Source organism: Bombus terrestris, chromosome 6 (assembly GCF_910591885.1).
Source record: "Bombus terrestris chromosome 6, iyBomTerr1.2, whole genome shotgun sequence".
NCBI classification, from domain to species: domain Eukaryota; kingdom Metazoa; phylum Arthropoda; class Insecta; order Hymenoptera; family Apidae; genus Bombus; species Bombus terrestris.
Window position 1 is genome coordinate 11574250 of NC_063274.1, and position 21824 is coordinate 11596073.

General features: G+C 39.0%; 1 protein-coding gene across 3 annotated transcripts in view; it reads left to right on the plus strand.

Moving 5' to 3' along the window:
- LOC100643889 (probable serine/threonine-protein kinase dyrk2) overlaps positions 1-21824 on the plus strand; it is a 263981-nt gene that overhangs the window by 54561 nt on the left and 187596 nt on the right. For all 3 annotated transcript variants that reach the window (XM_012309528.3, XM_012309525.3, XM_012309527.3), the window contains exon 2: positions 17607-19624. In XM_012309528.3, the coding sequence (XP_012164918.2) occupies positions 18017-19624 (1608 nt within the window). In that variant the 5' untranslated portion in view covers positions 17607-18016. The remainder of the gene's footprint in view (positions 1-17606; positions 19625-21824) is intronic.

Consider the following 21824-nt stretch of genomic DNA (forward strand, 5'->3'; position numbering starts at 1 on the left):
TTGTATACCAAATCGCATTTCAATCGCCAGGCATTTTATCAAATTTTTTTTTTCTTGAAATCGCGTTAAATTACGAGAATATTTTTATAGAAAAGACGATTGTTGGCGTCGAAGCGCGTCAAGCTAGAGATTGCACTTCCTCTAACTATCTGTGGTGAATTTGAATGGTCATCCCATCGTTCTTATCGCGCATTAACGCCACGGAGTGACACCAGACGGGGCAAAAGGAGAAAAAGAAATGAATTTCTTGTACAATCGGTTATGACCGTAAAGCAATGCAAAATAGCGAATGTAACCATCTTGAGAGATCTTGAAAGATGAATGACGCTATTAAAACGCAACTAACTTCGTGACAGTCGCAACATTGCTGCCTAGTTTGTAATATCTCTGACGTTTATGAAACGAATCAATGGTAAGATAGATTTTTACCATCGACTTAGAAAATCTTAGATTTCTACGTTATTTCATTATTTCATAATTTGAACGTATAAATATGTAGAACAAAGTTTGTATAATCAGATCAAGGATGATTTGAACCCTTAAAAACAGTATGCCACAAAAACTCGATCGACCTAACTAATTACGCACGACCATCGTTTCGAATCGTCGATTAGGTTTACGCTATTTCCTACACAGTATACGTAACAGTACTTTCATCCACGCGGTACAATATAAATTATTTCGTTATTCCGTATCTTAATTTCCTCCTACTGATAGACAATTTTCACCAAGTTGCCAGTCACGGCTCTCACATGCGTTCTATACCGCACGTATGTCAGAATCAACAGCGATATAATTAACACGCCAATCAGTAACAAAGGATCGGTGTGCACGCACGCCGCAAGTTAATGATCGTCGAAGCTACATTAACGATGTATCGGTAATTAATGATCGTAATTCGTAAAGTCCTTAATTATATAAAAGTTTACGCTTTCCTTATTTTTGGCACGCGTTTTTTCTTTTTCGTATTTCTTTTTTCTCTTTTCGTGTCTCTCTTTTTCGCTCATCTCACAGTCCTCTTGCACGATCGACCTAATATTATTAGCGAAAAAATGAACGATACCGAACGATTCTCTTGCGTACGCTATCGTCCATAATAATTAAAAATGATTATTGCAAGTACATTTCGAAAGAGACTCCTTTGAAATTGCTTGTCTTAAGCAATCGTACACGGTTAATAGATATTGGTAAAAGAAATGGATAAAAGCGAGCGATAATTCAAGATACACGAATAATATAACAATATAAAATGGTGAAAATAAAATATGCGAAAGATAGAGCACGATATAAAATGTAAGAAAAGTATCAACCTGTTGATCGAATCGCATCAGTTGTCCAAATGTTTCTGGATAATATCGTAATCGAAACACGACGTTCGATGATAAAATAGATGAAATTATGAAAGAGAAATTTACAATTTACAACTTGTCGCTTGTCAATTCATTAAATATTAGTATCGTTAGTTAGTAAACGATTGTGCGAGAGAATTCTGGTTTACTCCTTTTTTCCTTTCCACCTTGTTGACCTTTTCTCTTTAATAAGCTCCACTTTTCTGTGTTCACCCGACGGCGTCCCTACGTTCCACTCCCTCTGCTTTCTTTTTCATCGTAGCCACGCCATGAATCGGTACGTATAATTGGCTTCACCGCGTTTACCAGCCGGCGTATTTGGACTTGGTTGCGTGTTCAGCAGCGTCGTTTTAAAAGCATCCCGCGGAATATCGCGACGAGGCATCATTATCTGGTAGAAAGGCAGATGCTGCATCCACGATACACGCTCGATTCCTTTGAACGTATCTCGTACCAGATTGCGAATCGCCACGCAGTTGAAACGCGTTCACGGTCCCTTTTCTTATTACCATTTATCCGAGATCTTTGTCTACAACGTGCAGAATTATTTCAATATTTTTTTATTCTTATTCAAATAATGTAAGAGGATGGATCGTGTCGGAAGCTTCTCAGATCGCGGATAGATTAGAAGAATTGACGGAGGAACTTTTAGATTATGTATGCGGTTGTAGCGCTGTGACAACTATGGTAGAGAATGCAGGGTAAAAAACGGAAGTGTTCTTCGTTTTTATAGTTTTGAATCGCGTTTTATAAGGAATTTTGATTTTCTAATTTCTTATATCTCTGTGATTTCTTTTAGGAAATATTCTTCTTCTAGAAGCTAAATAACTAGAAGCTAAATAATAACAGTAAGTGAATTGATGAATGAAAAATTGTAAGTTACATAATCCATTGTTCTTCTACGATTTTATCGACGTTGAGCCGTTCCTCTTACGACGTGCGAACTTGCGGAAGTAAGTTACTTGTTTCTTCGGAATCGAATATCAATCGTATACTTCTGCAACGAAATCAAGAAATTAATAAAACACGCAGCTGATCAGTTTCGCTTCCGAGAAATTCATTTATAGAAGTCTGCCTACATTTATGCATGGTGCGCATGTTTCTAGCTTGTTTCCCTATAACGGTTGTGTGTAGGCGTAGCTCATTTCCGTGGATTGTAAATATATTGCAAACGTCGAGAACGAAATATCGCAGATGCGGCTAATTATTCGTTGGCTTATCCTCGCGGCATCTTCTCAAATAAATACAGCATTAGCGATGGCGGATGGTTTAACGTTTAGCTGAACCATCGGATTGACCAGGAAGAGACGGTTTCGTTGCGTCGTAGTTACTACCGTGTGCGATAAAGTTGATACAACCCTTCCAGCCTTGGAATATATGTAAACAGCTGCGTATCTAACTCGAAGATAGCGAAGCACGCTGTAACCGGAGACATCCGAAGGACTTTGCCTCGTTACAGAGAAGATAACTTCCACCATCAGCAGCTTCTTCTTCCTTCTTCGCGATCAAGATCTATTCATGGTTAAGTCTACCGGATAATGTAAGATGGGAAGGGATACCATAAGAAAAGAAAGTGTGTCCTCCGTTCCTGAAATTCTATGTTTATCACGTAGGTGTGGGCGCATTTACTCCTCAGTACTTACCATACAAATTTGGCAAGAGAATTTTTAGAAGAAATATAGATTTGATTGGTTATCCGTGGTAGACTTAATATAATGGTAAAAACAGGCACGTGTATTTGTAACAAAAATATACGTTCGACGAATATTCATATTTATATACAATAATTAGATCTAATTGTATTATTGTATTAATTAAATAAATAGACGTCTCCATTCGACATCACGGGCAACAATGACTCTCCTACGAAGATAAGAATCTCGTCCACGTCAATCAGACAAACATCCTCCGTCGGTTCTTGTCCGTTATCTTATTCCTTTGTATTACACATAGATACGTCCACCTGACGTATCGAGTATCCTTTCCAAGTACGTTTGACGCAGCATAAACTTATGGACCGATAGGGACAGAGTGACTCGTTGACTGTCGAAAATATTCTGTCATTACGTTTTCGTCACTACATACGTTCAAAAGTTTTACACTTAAAAATAAAATTAAGGTAGATACTCTTCAAGGATCTTCTATCTAACGCCGTGCAATATGTATTATACAAAGATAAATGAATATGCGAGTAGAAAGAACGCGGATCTGCTTGATAATAAATATAATGGGCCTACGTTTTACGATATGATAGCAAAAACGCAAAGCGTATGAATTTCTGTTATTGACGAAATTGTCGTATCTGCTGTGCAGAGCTGGGATAGTAAAGTGCAAGTGTAGTGGATTATGTTGTAATAGGTTCACTTTCTCTGATGCAATCACGAAGATAGAACGCACGGTTTCGTTATTGGTAAAATTTTGCATCCACTGTACCAGAGGTAGACAGATTGGTAGGTAGATCTGATTGATCATGGTGCAATAGGTCCGTGTACGGTGACACAATTACAAAGATAGATCACAGGTATTTTCGTTATCGATGAAACTGTCGCATCTGCTGTACAAAGTTAGAAAGTTGATGGGTAGTCTGACTGATCACGGCTCGATAGTAACCAGTATTGAACGTAATGGTACAGTACACGAGTACTTGTTATTGTTAAAAAACATCGCATCTGCATGTCGAATCATGTAGAATATAGAATTGCGCGATGAAGATATCAGAGACAGCCTTGAGCCTCAAACACAACGCATGAAAGAAAAAGATGTAACGCAAATCCTCCAGCTTTGCGAGCTGCTTTTCACAAGCTGCATTACTCGTCTTACGTTACTCACGTGAGGAGCATATACACGCATTGTGCCCTACTCGAGAAACCTAAACTCCAGAAGCGTGCCACGTTAACCATAACGTTTTCACCGCAACAAACGCTACACATACGCCCTTCCTTCGAGACATTCGTTCATTTTTCAGCCTCTAACGGCTACTGACATGTACGCTCTGCTTACTCGGAGATTTCTACCGTATCGTGGTTTGGTGTCTACGAATCGTCGTTTCTGTGTTAATGCTTCCTCCTCCGGCAGAGAATTTCGGTTCGTAATTCGTATTCTATGAAACGTACCATGATATAACGCGCTCGTAAATTTAACTATCGCGCGTTGCATTCTGTTTTAGAAATCTGTGTAACAAAAGTATGTCATTTTATGACCGACGGTATGCAATTTACATGTAGAAAAAATAATTAGTTACCGTCTTAAGTCTAGAGAACAGGAAGTATATTATAAAACGCCTACATATTATTCTACCACGTAAAATTATTTACGTACGTGTTTTACGTACGACTGGTTAATAAATCAAAGGAAGGGGACGAATAAATTCTCTCTTAAAGTAAACAATAGCTATAAATAAAATTTTTTACGAAGGATATACATAATTCAAGCGGTTAACTGCGTTCGACGTGTATACACGTCAATCCAAAACTTTATTTCCGTGCGGCTGACGCGTACATTCGTCGTGTGAAATAAAAAATTACCACTAAAAACTCAAAATTTTAGTAAAAAGTAATATATATGACATTTAATGGTACGTTTCTTTTATACTTCCAATAAACCTATTATGTATTTTATAAAAATAAATTTGAATATTTGATTATTCCCTCTGGTGCGTACATCGGCTATTTTCCGAATTGTTTTATGTACTTTGTTGCGTATATCGGCTATTCCCCGAATTGTTTCGTATTTTATATCAGCTCGTATAACTTTATACCAGCTATACCATCAAAAGCAAAACCACTTCGAAGATATGCCGTCTGGTCAAAAAATGGAATCCGTAAGGAGTCACGTTACCGGTGCTCGACCTGCGAAGTGCCACTTTGTATGATAAAACAATTGCTTTTTTTGTTTACTTTGAAAAATACCACACTGAAATCGGTTGAACTCGTTACATCTTTTTTCTTGAATTTTTCTTGTTTACGAATTACATACTTTTTCAACGATGAATTGTTAATTTTTTATCGAATGAAAATGGGATGCTTCCTCGTTTTGCTTTACTTTCTTCCTAAAATTTATAATAGCAACATTTGCCCTGTGTTTGACGTGTATACTCGTCATTGCTTCATTTTAACTATACATCCCGTAAGGGATGTTTCAAACTAAATTCCGCCAGTTAACAGATTAACAAAAAACACATCATATGTTGAATTTATAAAGATCAACAGCTAAAACAATTACATAAACTGAAAAGAGTTTGCGTCAGGAGTATATGCGTTAAGCGATTAACTTGACGTTTGATTTTTACGTAGATTTAACGTAAATTTTTATTCGCGAAAACAGATTTTGCAATTCGACCGTCCCCGATTCTGTCATCCGAGTCGTTCACCTCGACGAGAGATCTAGCGCGCACATTGACGCGAATACGCAGAGGCGGGTTTCCGGCGAACAGGATCGGTCAAGTTCGGTCACGGGCGGCATAGGAGGGTTCATGCGGCGTACTCTAGGTTATTGATTAGCGGATACATCGCTGGAAATTCTGACCGCGCCGCGAGGATCCCGCATAATAATCTCTGCGGCGCGTTCGTCGCCGATCATTCGTATGCGATAGCGGCTCAGGCTCGAGTTGGACACGTGTAAAACGAACCTGAAAATTAGAGTAGGTTATAACCGCGAATTTTCGGTTAACGATCGGTTATACGTGCGCGGTATAGCGCTCTAGATGGTTACCGATCATGAAGCGTAACATTATGGGCCGTTTATCGTGCAGTTATTTTAGAAACTTTGGATAAGACGAGCTCGCTATCCTGTTCTTTCGCCGACGTCGAACCGGATTCGATGCACCGTGCTTCGATTGCAAACAATGAAAATTGGTTAAACCTCTGATTAGTCAGTTTTACTTGAATTCACGTAACTCGATTTTGTGTTCGTGCAATTTGTCCGAACTCTGTTTATTGGAACGAAACTTTTTTAGTTTCTGATTAATCTTTCCACCCGTATGTGTATCCTGATGTATCATATATGTATGTAATGACGCGTGATTCTCATGAGATAAATATCAAGATACCGATTTTATGTATCCTGGGTTCTTGATCTTTTCGAACGAAACGTAGGAGCAAATTGTTCCATTCACAAGCCAGATACGATATTTCTTAATCTATTCGATGCTCTCTTGTGTGAGTATACGAGTCTCTCGTCTTCTTAACCCATAATCGGTAAGATCGAGCCTGTGAAAGCTTAGGAATCTTTATATTCATGATAATTTGGAAAATACACGTTTCGAAATTTTATACTGTTAGCCGATACCTATATAACTTAATGACTATTTGTGTAATTTATAATACTACTTCTTGTAAATTTCTCAACATTAACCAACAGACCAGTGATCTACTTTACTCTACTAAGTAGATACTACACGTATCGTACAAGTATCGTTTCGTATTCTACTCCTAAATTAGTCTCATAACCATCTAAGTATGTACTTTCTCTTCTAAAATCAACCACACAAATAACACATAATAACCGATAAATAAAAAGCTACATACAAAATCCGCTTGAGACACCTTTTTCCCGAGTCTCACGGTACTGTTATTGCAACACATGGTTTTTTAAATCTTCTAGCAAATTGACATCGTGCGTACAATTCGTTCGTCTTTTATTGTACCTCGTCGATCGAGTCAACGATTACGAGTGTCGCTGTTCAAGTTCGACACCCCCGAGGACATCCTGCGGTGTAATAACGTAATTACGCCGTAATTACGTGGATCGACGTCTAACGCGGATATTTTTCATTTTACTTGGCCGCGTTAATGGATTTTCACCGCGAACGTACTTTGACCTCAGCCTCTACCCTCCATCGCACCCCACCCGTTTCATCCCTTTCGCGACCAACGTCCTCAACAAAAGAAGAAAATAATTTGCCGCCCGCGAAATCGATACCGGCTTACGACCTGCATGTTCGTGTACATCACGTGCTCGCCCGATTCGTTAGCGGGATTCTAACGGATTCTATGGGTTCGCACGACACAGACTGATCGTAGATTAACTGCATTTTTGTGTGCACTTTATCGCCAAGTATTTTTCTATTGTACATACCACGAAGGCTTATGTGGAAGATACACAGGCAGTCCGACTGTAAACGCGTTTCAATAATTAGTAGACTGTGGATTTTTATACATTTATGGAAAATTCGAAAGTGCAACGAAATATACGTAACGCGAAAAATTTATTGATATATTATATTATGATATTGTATTTGATAGATGATATACAAATTTCTATTTAAATTCTATTTCTTCAGTTATGTTCATAAAGATGTAAAAGTGCGTATAAAAAGCAGTAGCCAAATGATTCGTGACGAATTACTAACTGTCTTTATGTCGAGTCTTTTAGGATGAATCTTTCGAGACTACGACCAATAACAATATGAAACCTGGCGATATTCGTTCCCAAACTTTCCCTAATTATTAGTCCCCTAACTTTTAGATGATTGCAAAGAACGAAGCTGAATAATCCACTATACTAATTCCTTATTTAAAGTACGAACAAGAAGGAAAGAAAAATCATATATAATCGATAACAATTTCATCTTTCCTTCGCAATTGAAGAATTCCTAAAAGATAGAAAATAAGAGAAGATAGTATCGGATTGACGTGGAATCGCGGGTTTACGCCGAATTCAACGAGAAGCACACCGTAGTCACTGCGTAATTCCGAATAGAGTTTCAGAGTCAGGTGTCGGGAGTGCATAATTTGGGAATTAAAAGTTTCACCGCGCCTCGTCGTTTGTAATTAGCTGTTCTCAACTGATACACTGTACACGTTAGGACGAAACGTGTGCCGACTCATCGTCGACAACGCGCCAACTTTGCTGCAGGACCTTTCCCACACCGTTATTATACCATTGTCTTGCCTCACGTTGATCGAGACACTCGTTTTTTAGCTGGATGAATTAACGAGAACTGGGATAATAATATTCAACGAGACTTCGTCTCGATCGTTCCTCGAACCTATCACGTACAATACAACCGATACAATGGTGAATTCCCTCCAATCATTATCTATACTTCGTACGATCTTTCCGTCGATAAGATCGTTTGGCACGCTTTATTTGTTGTTCTTCTACGCGTAATTTGCTCGACGCGGCTCCGCCTGCGCCTGCCTTTGATTGGAGCCGATCGTATCCTAGATCTGTGATCACAGATTAAATAGATTGGACATCAACGACTACGTTCTTGGTAAATAGAACGCAGAGTTGGAAAGAAGAAGGAATAATGGTCCGTGTCAATCTTATGTGTATTTTTGACTGTAGCTTATTTGTGGAAATATGATAGGCGAAGATAGAATACCATATTCTCCGAAAATGATACTTTACTGTTAGACGGCGGATGTTGATGCAAATTCAATATTTTTATGAATTAAAAGAAAATCCTAGATCAAGATCTGTTTCGTCTTTTAAATAGAACGCAGCTAATGATAGCATATGTCTCTCGTTGGATATTAAAGTGTCGTAATAGAAGCACACGTGTGCAGAATCTACGCGTGGAGTCTACGCGTGGAGATGGCGCGTGCAAACTGCAGAAGATGAAGCGCGTTATCACAAACCATGATACCTCGGCATGATGCAGACTAGTAAAGATCCTCTGCAGTATTATTAATCGGAATGACGAACGGAGTACTCATATACCCCTCTTGTCTCATTTTCAGCTCTGCATTACACGTGAATGGGTTTTTCAGCTGTTTTCACTTTTAACCGACAACGAGGCTGATGCTCGTTCATGCTTTTTATTTTCTACAAACGTCGCTCTACAAGTATAATTTTAGAAATTTGCATAATTATAGTTTCTAACGTTTCTTTGGTAGGCGTGGAAAAGATTGATAGACGAAAGCGTTAAATGAGCGTTAGATTTGATAAAATCTAATAGAAATTATTTTTACTAGAAAATTTCCATCGATAAAATTGAAATAAAAGTAGAGGCACGTAGCCGGTCTTGAGAATTTAAAAAGATCAAAGTTGCCATTCTTAGATGTATTGTATGGTGCTTTCGTCGTTTAACGGAGTGGTATATCGATCGGAAGTCTGCATATCAGGCCGCGTATCACACATTCACAGAGGCCGCCGTGGAATTACCTCGAAAACGCGCGACAATATGGTGTCACGCGTTCAACATAATCTATCGAGTTCCATGAGGTTCGCATCGCGTGACCTAAGCTCAAGCTCTGTCACAACGAGACATGTCCCTGCCTCTTTTGCAAACGACAGCCCTTTTATAATTCTTAATGCTTAAGCCTGTTTCATATCGTATATAATTTCTTATCTACGGTTCATTTAATCTAGTTTCATTCGATATAATTAAAGCGAGCAACGTGTGTGGTATTTTGAGACGATAAATCTATACTTTGAATTTTCAATAATTTCCATGGTATACATTAATGATAATTTCGAAGGTCGCAAACGTTAGTACTATATTTCCAGTAAATAGTTTTTAATGTATATTTAAAAAGGCAAAATATCATTCAGAAAAGCTATAAGTTACGTGTATTAGATTATACTTTGCAACATTCATTATACGTAATTAAACCATTAGCTAGTTTTATACTAACAAAGAATTGTCTTTCCTACAAAAGACATTATATTAAATATGTTACATCTATTAAAAACGTACGATATAACATAATTATGTATCATAATGTATTATCATATAACTAAAAAACAATTCCATTCGAGCAAAGAAAGTGAAAAGAGGATCGCTCATTTTTTGCCAATTAGATAAAGGGAAGCACGAATCTCGAGGGATTAATATTCCTCATTGACAAAATTATCACGTCTGTCTGAATCGTCTCGCAATTCGCGACTATCCGCCATTGCTCGTTACGCTACTTATCTTTATGGTTTCTAATTACCTCGACCAATTATCGTTTCCAAGTTTCCAGTCGAATCTGAGCATATAGCGTACGGGATGTTCGCATAGCACGACCGCTCTTACAGTTCGTAATACGCCGGTTTTAGTCGGTCGACGTTGCTATTTCATTAAGAAAGGGAAAAATATGGTTTGTACCATCGACGAGCATGGAACGGCTTGGTTCTTGCGTGTGCTCATCGTCCGATCCGCTTTCCAGGGGATCCTCGACGACACGGCTCGACGAGTTGGAAATCCCCTGTTTGCAGTTTGCTCGAAACGAAAGTGTGAAACGCTATGCCAAACTTATAATTATGATTTCCTTGGTTTTATTCAATTCGTGAATACATATACTTACATGCACGTCTACTACACCTGTGCTACACCTACCACATGTACTACACCTAGGGACGGAATTAACTTCGATTCGAGTCTGACCGTGAAGTTTCGAACGGTTCATTCGTATTTTCAAATAAGTAGAGATAGGTTCGTACTTTGAAAAATTTAGATTATACTTTCAAGTGCAACAATTTTTAATAAAATATATTCGAATCTCTAGTGAGTACTTCGATCAGGAATTTGTGATAATTAATATTTCGAAGTATAAACGTTCGAAGACCTACGACAAGAAATGAACCAAGGCCAGGTATTGTATTTGATCATACTAATTACCAGTAACCTACAAAATATTTGGAGGAAAATTTGTTCAGTCGATACTCTGGAATAGCCTGTAAGTACACATATCGATTGGAGTGAGTTAGTTTCGCGAAGAGACGTGTGCTAGCTGCGCGTAGTTATTTGTTCAGTCATATCCATCTTTGTGAAGCTTTCGAGGTTTAATTTAATGCCTGACGAAACTTTCAAAGGAAAAAAGTGCATAGCGTCGTTATTTTGAAGTTTTAAAACGAAGGGTAGGTTTGAATGGGATCGAATGGAGTCTGAACATCGGAGTAGAAAATTGAGTTTCTCAATATGGCTCCGACGGGTTTGATGAAATTAAGCAAGCAGGGATGGTTCTGTCCTCTTCGTTGTATTGTTACAGGGAAACTCTGCGTTTCTAATTATCGCGCGAAACGTGTGCTCGTTCGTTAAAAGGACTTTTAGGGCGCTTTAAAAGCGATTCGGCTTTAGAGGGTGGAAAAAGTAGCGAAATTACTTGTCGATGCGTTGTGCTCATCTTTTATGGTCACAAAGTATATTTGTGAAAGCATTTTCGATAATTCGAATAAATGTTATTAACGTTTCTTGTTTCAATTTTATGCTGTTTGTTAAAACAAAAGAGCGTTTAGTATTCGCAGAAGTGAAATAAAATAAAACAAACGAATTCTTAGTCATCGTCGTCCCGACGTTTTTAAGTAAAAGAAGAAGTAAAAGAGGTCTCGAACGTCTGCGTGTAGATGATCGCTGCAAAAGCATTGCGGCACAGGAATCGTTAAAATAGGCAGCCTATTGGCAGCCTGAATACTGCAGTCCGACTACAACGCCGTTCAAAAGTTAGAAATAAGCAAATTTGGTCACAGATCATAATCTAACGTTACACGAAGAGCTAATCATTCTGTCCCACTTTGAATATATTTTAAGATCGTTTCGGCTCCAACCAGAAGCGAGAAACAAATCTCCATCTGACTAACTTAATTATTATTTATCATATATTTATTATATATAGTCTGCATTAATTTCGCAGTCTACAGTCTATAGTATATATAGTATATATTATTATATATATCCTCGTTTATCAGCTTAGAACCAATTTCCGGCTGTACATTTTTTCGTTTATTTCCTATGTTTACTTTTCGCACTTTCACCCTCTTCGTTCTGCATCTGCATCTTCATCCGTATCATATGCATTCCGTCTATAAACTATTTTAAAATTTCAACATTTGCGTATAACATAACGTCTATCCTATTACTGAAATCCTTTCTTTGCTTTTTCATCCTATCGATAAGACCTACTGTTTTTCCCCCTATTCGATTCTTTCCCGGTGTTCAATATTGTATTCCCTCTTCGGTTTCTGTTCCTTACTATTGCCCTTAACGTCTTTATTTTTTTCGTCTCTTTCCTTGTTTCCGCCTTAGCCTCTCTGTTTTCCCAAGGATTTCTATTCTCTGTCTTATTGCCCCTAATACCATTTCCACCGTCTACATCTTCTTGCGTTTTTGTCTTTTCACGTTGTTGCAGCACGTGCCTCGTTCTCCTTCCGATATTCTTTCTATTCAGTTCCATTTCCACGTCTGTATCTTGCTACCGCAATCTTTTATCTCCGCTTTTCATTTTTCCTTCTAATTACATATCCTCCTCTTCGTTTCTTTTCTTTTTTATTCTAAATTTATTATTTTTAAAACACATCGTACCTACGTACATATAGAAATTGGTAGATTTTGGCTACTTTTCCACACAGTTGTGAGAAACATAGTGTGTCTACTAGCTGTGAAAGTAAGAGGAAATAAGTGGTGGTGACGCTAGTGTGTTAAGTGGTGTAACGTCGGTTGCGCGGGAACCTCATCGCCTTTGCATTTTCCTCGACCGCGTTCACGTAACTCGTCGCCTTTCAAAATTAATCAGTCTCCCCTGACCGCGGAGGAAGAGCTTTCAAATTTCTTTCGTAATCAGGGTGTTGAGCAAGCGGGCGGTGAGAAACGCCAGAACGGACAAGACAACCTCTTCTGTATATCGCGTATCGCTTATGCGCACACTGTTCGTACTTACGTTCGTAATTAGTCACGGCCAAAGATTCTGGCCAATTACGTTAACCGGGTTGACGGGATATATCCAGAGCGCGAATACGACGATTACGTTTTGCGTATCGTCGCGGAATCGTTGTTTTTTTTGACTGTCGCGTTCGAACTGATCGTACGATGCCAGCTAAGAGTTTCGAAAAACGCGTCTGTGAATCGTTTCATAAATAAAGATTAAATTGGCAGCTGTAGGGATGGATGGCCAGAAGAACGTGTTACGTTTGTTAAACGTTCGATGTTGGTTTATTTCGTTCACTCGAAATGTGTAACTTAAGACGTTTAGAAGTAAAAGTTTGGAACGGTTGATGTAGATAGAATGCGGATGTTTATGGAAATTAAAATTTTCATGAACACAAGTAAACGAAGGAAACCGGAATAGAGATTTCTTTCGTCTACTACATATTGTAAGGTATAAGGTTTTATTTTATACGTAGACTTAGGCTCTTTATGCAAATTTTCCCATTAGATATTACGACAGCTACTTTACTTATGATAATTATATTGCATTCTGTATATCTCGTACCTATAAATGTTTCATAAATGCATAAATATCTAATATGATCAGCAAGTTATTGTAAAGTACTCGGTAAAGTTTTAATTAAAAATTGTACGCACAAGTACATATATATATTTTTTTTTCCGTATGAAAGTCAAACTATTTCCTTGTTCTTGTTCCTAGTGGATTTTTAATTGTATTTGAAATTATCGCTTACTATATTCTTACAAACTTAGGTGTACGACGGCAAGTCGAAATTCAGACATTCTTCTTTGTCTTTACTTTATTAAACTTAATCCATGAAAATTCAAACGTACATGCTCTTCTTCGTCATCCGTCATCCTCTACAGATCTGCAACTCTGAAACTACCTGTACAAAGGAATCGTCTTGTATATGCATGAACTCTGTTCTACAATGTATGCAACCGTCGTTTCCCTTCCATTTTTCTCCACCGTTTTTTCCTCTTTCTCTCTTGTTTACACGCTCCAACGACTGCTTCGATTTTCGATCGCGTATCTAGAATTTCCCTACGAGAACACGAACGAGGATTCGTTTCGACAACGTTTGACGCATTACAGCTACCTGCTTCTCTTTCACGCACTAAATGCTATACGGTTCTGCGGTTTCTAGGATGATCCGCATCGCGCCACTGAAAAAATTCGGTCAAGTCGTCGACGGATTAATTAAACGCGGCTTTACGTTTAACCGAGGTTGGGGTTAGGTTGTGTAGTGAGAATACGGATTTCTTTTCCTTCTCTTTTTTTTCCGTGTGTGTAAGCGGGAGAGAGAAAGAGAGCGAGAGGAAGGCTTTCCCACTTAAACGATGCCAGTTAACGACTGCATTAGAATTGCAAGCGAGACGCGGTCTCGAAGGTAGCGGATGTCGGAATTAAGCCGCAGAAAGTCACGCGTGTTCGCCTCGTTGCACGCAGAGTTGTCGGGGAACGAAGGAAAATTTCTCGCGTTCCTGTGTACTACGTTGACGCACACTTTCGTTAATATTCTTTTCTGCATTTTTTGTTGCTTTTAAAAAGATATGATTGCGCGTCCAGCACAGTTTATCATGAATATCATACGTAAGGACGAAAAGATTGCTCGTTCCTGCGAGTGTTGAAATCTTCGGAATGTGAGAGAATGCATTGCAACAAGATGATAATTATACTTGCTGTCGATTGTAATTACTTTAATAATCATGAAAATCGTGAATAATATGAAGTTTCGAACGAAGCTTTAAACGAAGAAATTTCTCTTTAGATGATGAAACAGATGTGGTTACCGTGAGAGGGATTATGAAACGGTATTATATTTTAGTTTTTGACAAAGTTTCGGTGAATTATATAAATTATATATAATTATATAAATGAATCATAAAAATGAAGTACCGTGTAGTAAATACTGATGTTATGTTTGTCTGCTATGCAATTGAACCAAAAGTTAATATCTATCTAATAAGTGTGTTTCGTACCTTCTTAACTATTATGTAATTTAAAATCAATTTTTGTTACAATGTCGTATATGCAACTAACGCATCAATCTATCAAATCTATATAAACTCATCTATTTTATTTGCAACAGATTCGTTCGTAATAACAATTTAATTCTTTCAAGAAATGTATCGATTTTTCTAAGCATCTCTGTCTTTCAGTACTTGAAACAACGATGATAGTCGAAGCAGATAGAGTTGGTTGCACGCTCTGTACAAACATCATTTTGTTCTTTACTGTGCATGATGGGATTAAAAGTTTCCGAATAATACGTCGCAGCTGTGTTTCATTCAAATGGCGACAGCGTAGAAAGCGATTCTTCGCGTATTTATTATCAACGTTTGATTAACCTAGTGCTGCTGAATTAGAATAAGTTCCCGTCGCATACATCCTTTATTCCATTAGGCGTCATTGTTGCTGCAACGGGCGATCAGTTTCGCAATAATGCAGTGAACTTTTCTACGCGCGAACGGCCTTGCCTTTTTACATCGACAACGGCCACGTGTGGGTGTCACTTACTTTCCTGCCTTGAAAAACCTTTCACTGTTTTGCACCTACATAGACACACGGTAGACAGCCCGCGTGCCACTGCCTTAGAGTCAAAGAAATCTTGCTTACACCGCAATCGAGCGAATTCGGTTTCGTAGTTGGACATTGCGCCTCCCTTCGGAACTTCGAGTTCACAGCCTTTGGCGAAATTTCGTCGTCTTGAGAACAAGATTTTAGTTGATGTTTAAAAATGTAGAAAATCTTCTATTTAGAAGTTTGAATCTTCGAAACGCGAAAGCTTAAATTTGAAAGTTCGAAAATTCGTACGTTTGGAGGTGGAATTATTTTTAGATGAAAGAATCTGAAAGTGTGAATCTTTCGAATTCTAAAATTTACATGCGAATCTCTCGAATTTGAAAACGAAGAAATTCATCGAGCTTAAAATTTATAACGTCTGTTGCAAAAATACAAGAGTATGATAATTTTATTACGTAGATAGTACGGTGGGATCCACAGCGGCATTTTACTAGCAATTTACTTCGAAGGATATTATGGGATACTATATTTCACGAAGGTACTTTCGTATTATTTCATTTTTATCGTGCTTAATAAAATTCATCGCGTTTTAACGTCCTATTCGTGTATTGCAAAGTTTTGTCCACGCGATCGATAATTGGTATGTTACCGCCAATTTATCGAGTCGAATTGTCCCTCGTAGGTGTTGTATCGTAATATAGACTCGCTTAGAATCGAGAATGGCACTGCAGATGCACCTGTGTACCGAACCACGAGAACTTAATGACCACGTTTCTCCTTCTAGTGGGGTTGAACTAAAATCTACGAAAATGTTGGAAACTTTAAAAGATCATGTCGTTCGTCTTTTTTGTTTTTTAAATAAACGCTCGCTGGACGATAACATAATTCGTTGTATCGTTAACTGCTTGTCTTACGACGTTCATTCGTACTAAATTATGAAAAATTATAAACCGCATGCAACGAAAACAAGTGTGTCGCTGTTACAAATATTAAAACTAAATTAAAAGCAAGCAAAGAATGTAAGATAAATTGCAACTTACACTTATCATTTTAATAATTTTTATTCGTTACAGAATAATAAGATTTCAAAAGTGAATATTTTAGTCTGGTTGAATACATAGCTAACGAACGAAAACGTGAGTCAATGAGTTAAATTATATATCGGACCTTTAAGCGGTTACCAGACACGATCCTGGAGCTAATGCTAATTACGTTAATTACGGTCCAGACTTGGTTAAATAGGAAACGATTATATGTGTAGATTAATGTTACAAACCAATTCACCAACCACCGTAGACGACCCTGAATTTTATTTTTCTTGTTGAGTCAGTTCCCGTTACCCTATGATTATTCACGAATTTGTTACGTTATTTTCTTGTATCTCCAGTGCTTCTTTTTAACGCAGCTGCATCGGTCTTTTAGTTGATGAGCATGTCGCTGTAAACGTATACTTTACGACGTACATACTTCGCTCATATCTGTCATCGACGATTCATCGCGCGTACTTTAAGTTATGGATGTCTACCAATTTGCAATTGCTTCCGAATAAGAAAATTTAAATTTCAAAGCCGGAGCTTTCAAATTTTTACAATTTCTGAATTGAAATTAAGATTTCCGAATTTTAGAAATTATAATAAAAAATTGCTCGTTTCAAAAATACAAAAAAATCGTAGTCTGCATGAACGTTAATAATTCGCGTTCGTTCTTCCTCCGAAGGAAAATTAAATTTTCGAAGGGCACATCGGTAGACATCTCGATGCCTGGCCTTAGGCATCGGCCACAGAACGACCTTCATCCTTCGCCGATCTCCATCAAATCGCCTCGTATCCCTCTCTCCGTTCTTTTTCATACAGTCGTTGCCTCTCACTCTCTTCCTTTTCTTTCCTTTGGCTGTTTCGAAGCCACGCGAGCAGGCTATCCGTACCGTATGCCATTCATGTATTTCACAACGGAAGAGAACGTCCCACACCACCCCGTCTTTCCATCGTTCTCTAGAATCTCGCTCGCCCTTCCTCCGACTCATCCTCCTCGTCATTTCATTTTTCACAACCGTTGCTTCACGACGCTTCGATTTGTTGTAGCCGTTTTTTTTCTTTTGAGTTGCTAGCCCCTATCCTGTTCCTACTTTCTGTTTCAGATTTCGTACGAACCGTCGTTGTACGGTACGAAAGGCACCGAGAGCGACGAGGATGACGTAGCCGTCTGGCGGCTGCCAGTTCACGAGAATCTTATCGAGAGGATGTACACGAACGAACAAGGTACACGAAACAAGAAGTCGTTTGCAGGCCAGTCGATTGTTCACGCGTTATCAGAGAAAACAGGGATATCGAGAGCAAGAATCACTGCCAGAGCAATAATACTCAGTTAGAAAGGTGTCGTTTCGTCCCGACTTCCGTCTAATTTGACAGAAAGGAACGAAACAGAGGAGAAACAAAGAAACATAAAAACGAAAGGGGGAAGCAGAAAGGAATATCGCTTGTGTTCGAAACAAAATTCTCTTTCTCCGCTACTCGAGATCAAAAAGACTGAATATCAAAGAGAGGCAAGATGTTGGGAGTGAGTCAACCGGGAAATCCACCCTCGAGCCTGCGACACTCGGCGAGTTTCTCTTGTTTGCAACGCGGTACCGCCAGCGAGGGACACAGGGCACGGACCTCGACACTTTTACAGCAGCCGAGCTTGCAGCTGAGCAACAGCCATCACCAATACTCGTCCGGTCAGACTTCTCTGTTGCAGCAGTCGACCGGAACCGTTCAACATCGCATCGAGGCATTAGAGGCTGTACAAGACAGCAACGATTACGGTTTCGTGAAAATTCGACCACGTCTACGTAGCACTAACGCTACGTTACACTATGAGGAGGAATTGGCCGCTCAGAAAAACGCTCTTTGGGATCGTGACGCGTCAGCGTTTAGCGATCGCGAATGCGACACCAATTACAAAGATTGTTCTTTGAAGATCAAGGATAGAGAATATTCGCCAAAAGGAGCCTCGAAGAATCCGAACCCACTGCGAGGAGCACTGATACTTTTTACTTCGACGTCATCTTGGTGGAAGGCCAGGCAACGCGAGGATCAACTGAACAGCTCATCTACGGATCGCTCGTTGACCTCCGCCACCGGCGCTGTGTTGACTTCGTCCGAGCGAAAGTGGTCGAGCACCTCGATGGCGTCTCCGTCGAACGAACGAAAGTGGCCATCGGTGGTGACTTCGCCTACGAACGACCGGAAGTGGTCGGTAGGCAACAACAACGCTCTAACATCGCCGGGGAACGAGAGGAAATGGACCAGATCGTCCGTCTCGTCGAATTCGACGGGACAGCAGGACAGGAAGTGGCGGTCTCTCGGTGCCCTGTTAAGGGCTCCGACTGGCACCAGTTCACACGCTGTCCAACATTCGCTGTCGCATAACATGAGCGTCTCGATGATCGAGGGCGATCACTTCCGGGAGGATTTACGTGGGTCGAATTGCAAGTCGACGCGTTACCAGCAGCCCACGTCCTACTCGGCCCGTGTGTCCCGTGTGAGCCGGGACATCTACAGAGAGAACGGAGAATTCGGTCAGACTGGAAGGTCGAAGGTTAGCCGTAGGTTGTATCAAGAAACCGCGGATTGCGCGGATAGAGACGTGGACGAGAGACACGTGACCGCTAGACATCAATTCGAAGATGAGTGTCGAGGTCGAACAAATCGCGAGAGTATCTGTAAAGCGGAACAGCAGTCCATTGGCAACGATTCGCGTGCAACTACGTCTACTACAAGATCCAACCGGGCGCAGAGCTTTTATCTTCTGGATGATTTCTTACGGCCTCAGCCGCAACAGAATAACAGCAAGTGCATGCTGAACGTTTACCTGTCACCGTCACACTCAAAGTCGTCTGGTAATGGTAACGATCACTCGGCGGGAAGATCAGCCGACGTGAAACAGCAGGTCTCGCAAGGGAACGTGACGAACATCACACCGCCGCGACGTCATAACTCTAGCTCGGATAGCCTGGAGGTCGCGACTAGTCCGCTCCCGCCGCCTGTGCCGCCCCCGCCACCTCAGGTTACCGCCAGCCGAGACAGAGAAAGGGCTGAGAATTTCAAAGAGAAGGACGTGTGCCAGTGCAAAATGTGCTGGACCAATATGCAGCAGAGATCTTTCGTAGAAGAGGTAAGTCCTCGGGGGAGAGGAGCGACCGCGTTTCTCTTGATCGGAGTAACGCGTGATATCGTGTCCCCCGCTTTTGTCTCCATACGTTTCAACGTGTTTTCTTCGTATTTTCACGTATTATTCTCGCGTGTTCTTCTGGTATTATTAAAAGGTACTTCGATATCGAGAGATTACTTTTCTGGGAATTGGAATCGAGGATTACTTGATTCTCCATGGAAATTAGGATGATCATACTCGTGTTCGCTATGGGAATTGAAGTTTCAAAAGTTCGATGATCTGTTTATTTTTGATCTGGGAGTTCTATAATTCGAAGATACTTTGTTTGAAAGTTGAAGCAAAAAGTTTAATGGTCTGAGATAAAATAGGAATTGAATATCATGAGTTATGTATTATGTATACATATTTGTTTTATTGTATGGCAATATACGGTGGTCCAGGATTTGCTAATTATTGCTATGGTATTGTTACATTGTTAAAATAACGGGTTTTTAGAAGGAAAACTATATACATACCTCGTTGTTATTTCATGAAAGAGTTTGTATCAAAGATGCTGGTTGATACGAAATCCATGAGAGCGAAAATATTGAAACGCAACCAATAGCATGAATCGACATAGGTACACTGAGAGGAAATTTCTCCGAGGAAATATTTTCAGTCAGCTAGGAATGTAGAATCGATAAATCAAGCGACGCGTGCTTTTGCTTTTCAATTTTTCGTCGGCCAACGAACCTCACTTTCCTATGTTTCGATCGCCGCGTTGCATTTACATAATTGATATCATGGCTTATCGATTTCGTTGCTGCTTTTAAATTTCATTAAGTTGATTGTTATCGTTCGTGGATATCGTTGCAACTGAATTAAAAAATGTAGGAAACGAACAATTTCAAATATTTGTATCTAAAATTATTATACTTATATTTAAAACTAAAATAATACTAGAATTTTCTTCATTGCTTTTATCGTTTATTCGTTTCTCTCTTGGAACCTAGATTAGATTTATTCATTTTGAACAAAAAATTCTTCTGAATTATTTATTTTTCAGTTACAAACATATTCATGTTTTCATTACTTTGTTTCCATTTATATTAAAATTTATACCTTAAGAGCAGTAGCATGATTCTTTTAAAAATTTCACTTTAAAAACAACAGTTATAAACATTGATAAAAATGTTCTTATTCACTAAGTATAGCAATGCAAAAAAGTATTGAAGTACTCAATAGCGTAATCGTGAATATTCCAATAGTAGGCGCATCTAGATATCGATTTAACCCAGGCCTTTCAACTTATGGTCGAGAAACATCTGTAATACTGTTTCTGAAACGGATCGATAAAGCTAAAACGAGACACTTCTTCTTTCTATATCTACGTCAAATTCTACAAATTTCGATCACTTACATTTAACTACGTATGGCAACGTTTATTATTTATAAATTTAACGTATGGTTACTTTCTAGGAATTACATATCTAATGCAATAGTATTATTCAAACATAGCGTTCAACGTATCTTAATATAAAAAGAATATAAAAAGCAGTAGGAAAATTTAGTTTCGTTAATGAACTCGGATCATTTTGATTTTTATTCTATACTACTATTTCTGATACATTAATTTATCCAAAATTTCATTTCCGCGTAAAAATATTAAATATTAATCTTAAATTATTATGCCGCCTATTTTACTTCTAAACTATTATTTTTTCCATCTTTGGATTACTATCTTCTTGTTTTTCTATTTTGAAATTATCATTTCCTTATTCCCCTGTACTTCAAACATTTCTCTTCGTATAAATCGTTCTTCCCATAAATTATTACGCTCCCCTTTGAAAACTATCATTCCTCTGTCTTAAACTTATCCTTTGATCTATTTTTTATCTCTCTCGTGATGGATTTAAATTCGTCTTCCCTTCACAATCACATCGTTAATAAAACACCACCTGTCTAGACTCTTGCTGCTTAATTATCGAAACTCAGACTCCACGGCATCGAAGTCCTTAATATTTCGTGCTTTCAATTATGAACAGCGCGAACGGGAACTGTACGCGATTTAACGGCCGAGCATCGATGATACGTGATATGGAGTTTAGGATCACTGATTTTACGAGTTCACACGCTTCCTGGGTCGACTGATATCGTCGCGTCGGTTCACTTATTGGACGTGATAAGGGACACGTGCTGTCTGGTGGCAGGGTCGATTCACCGC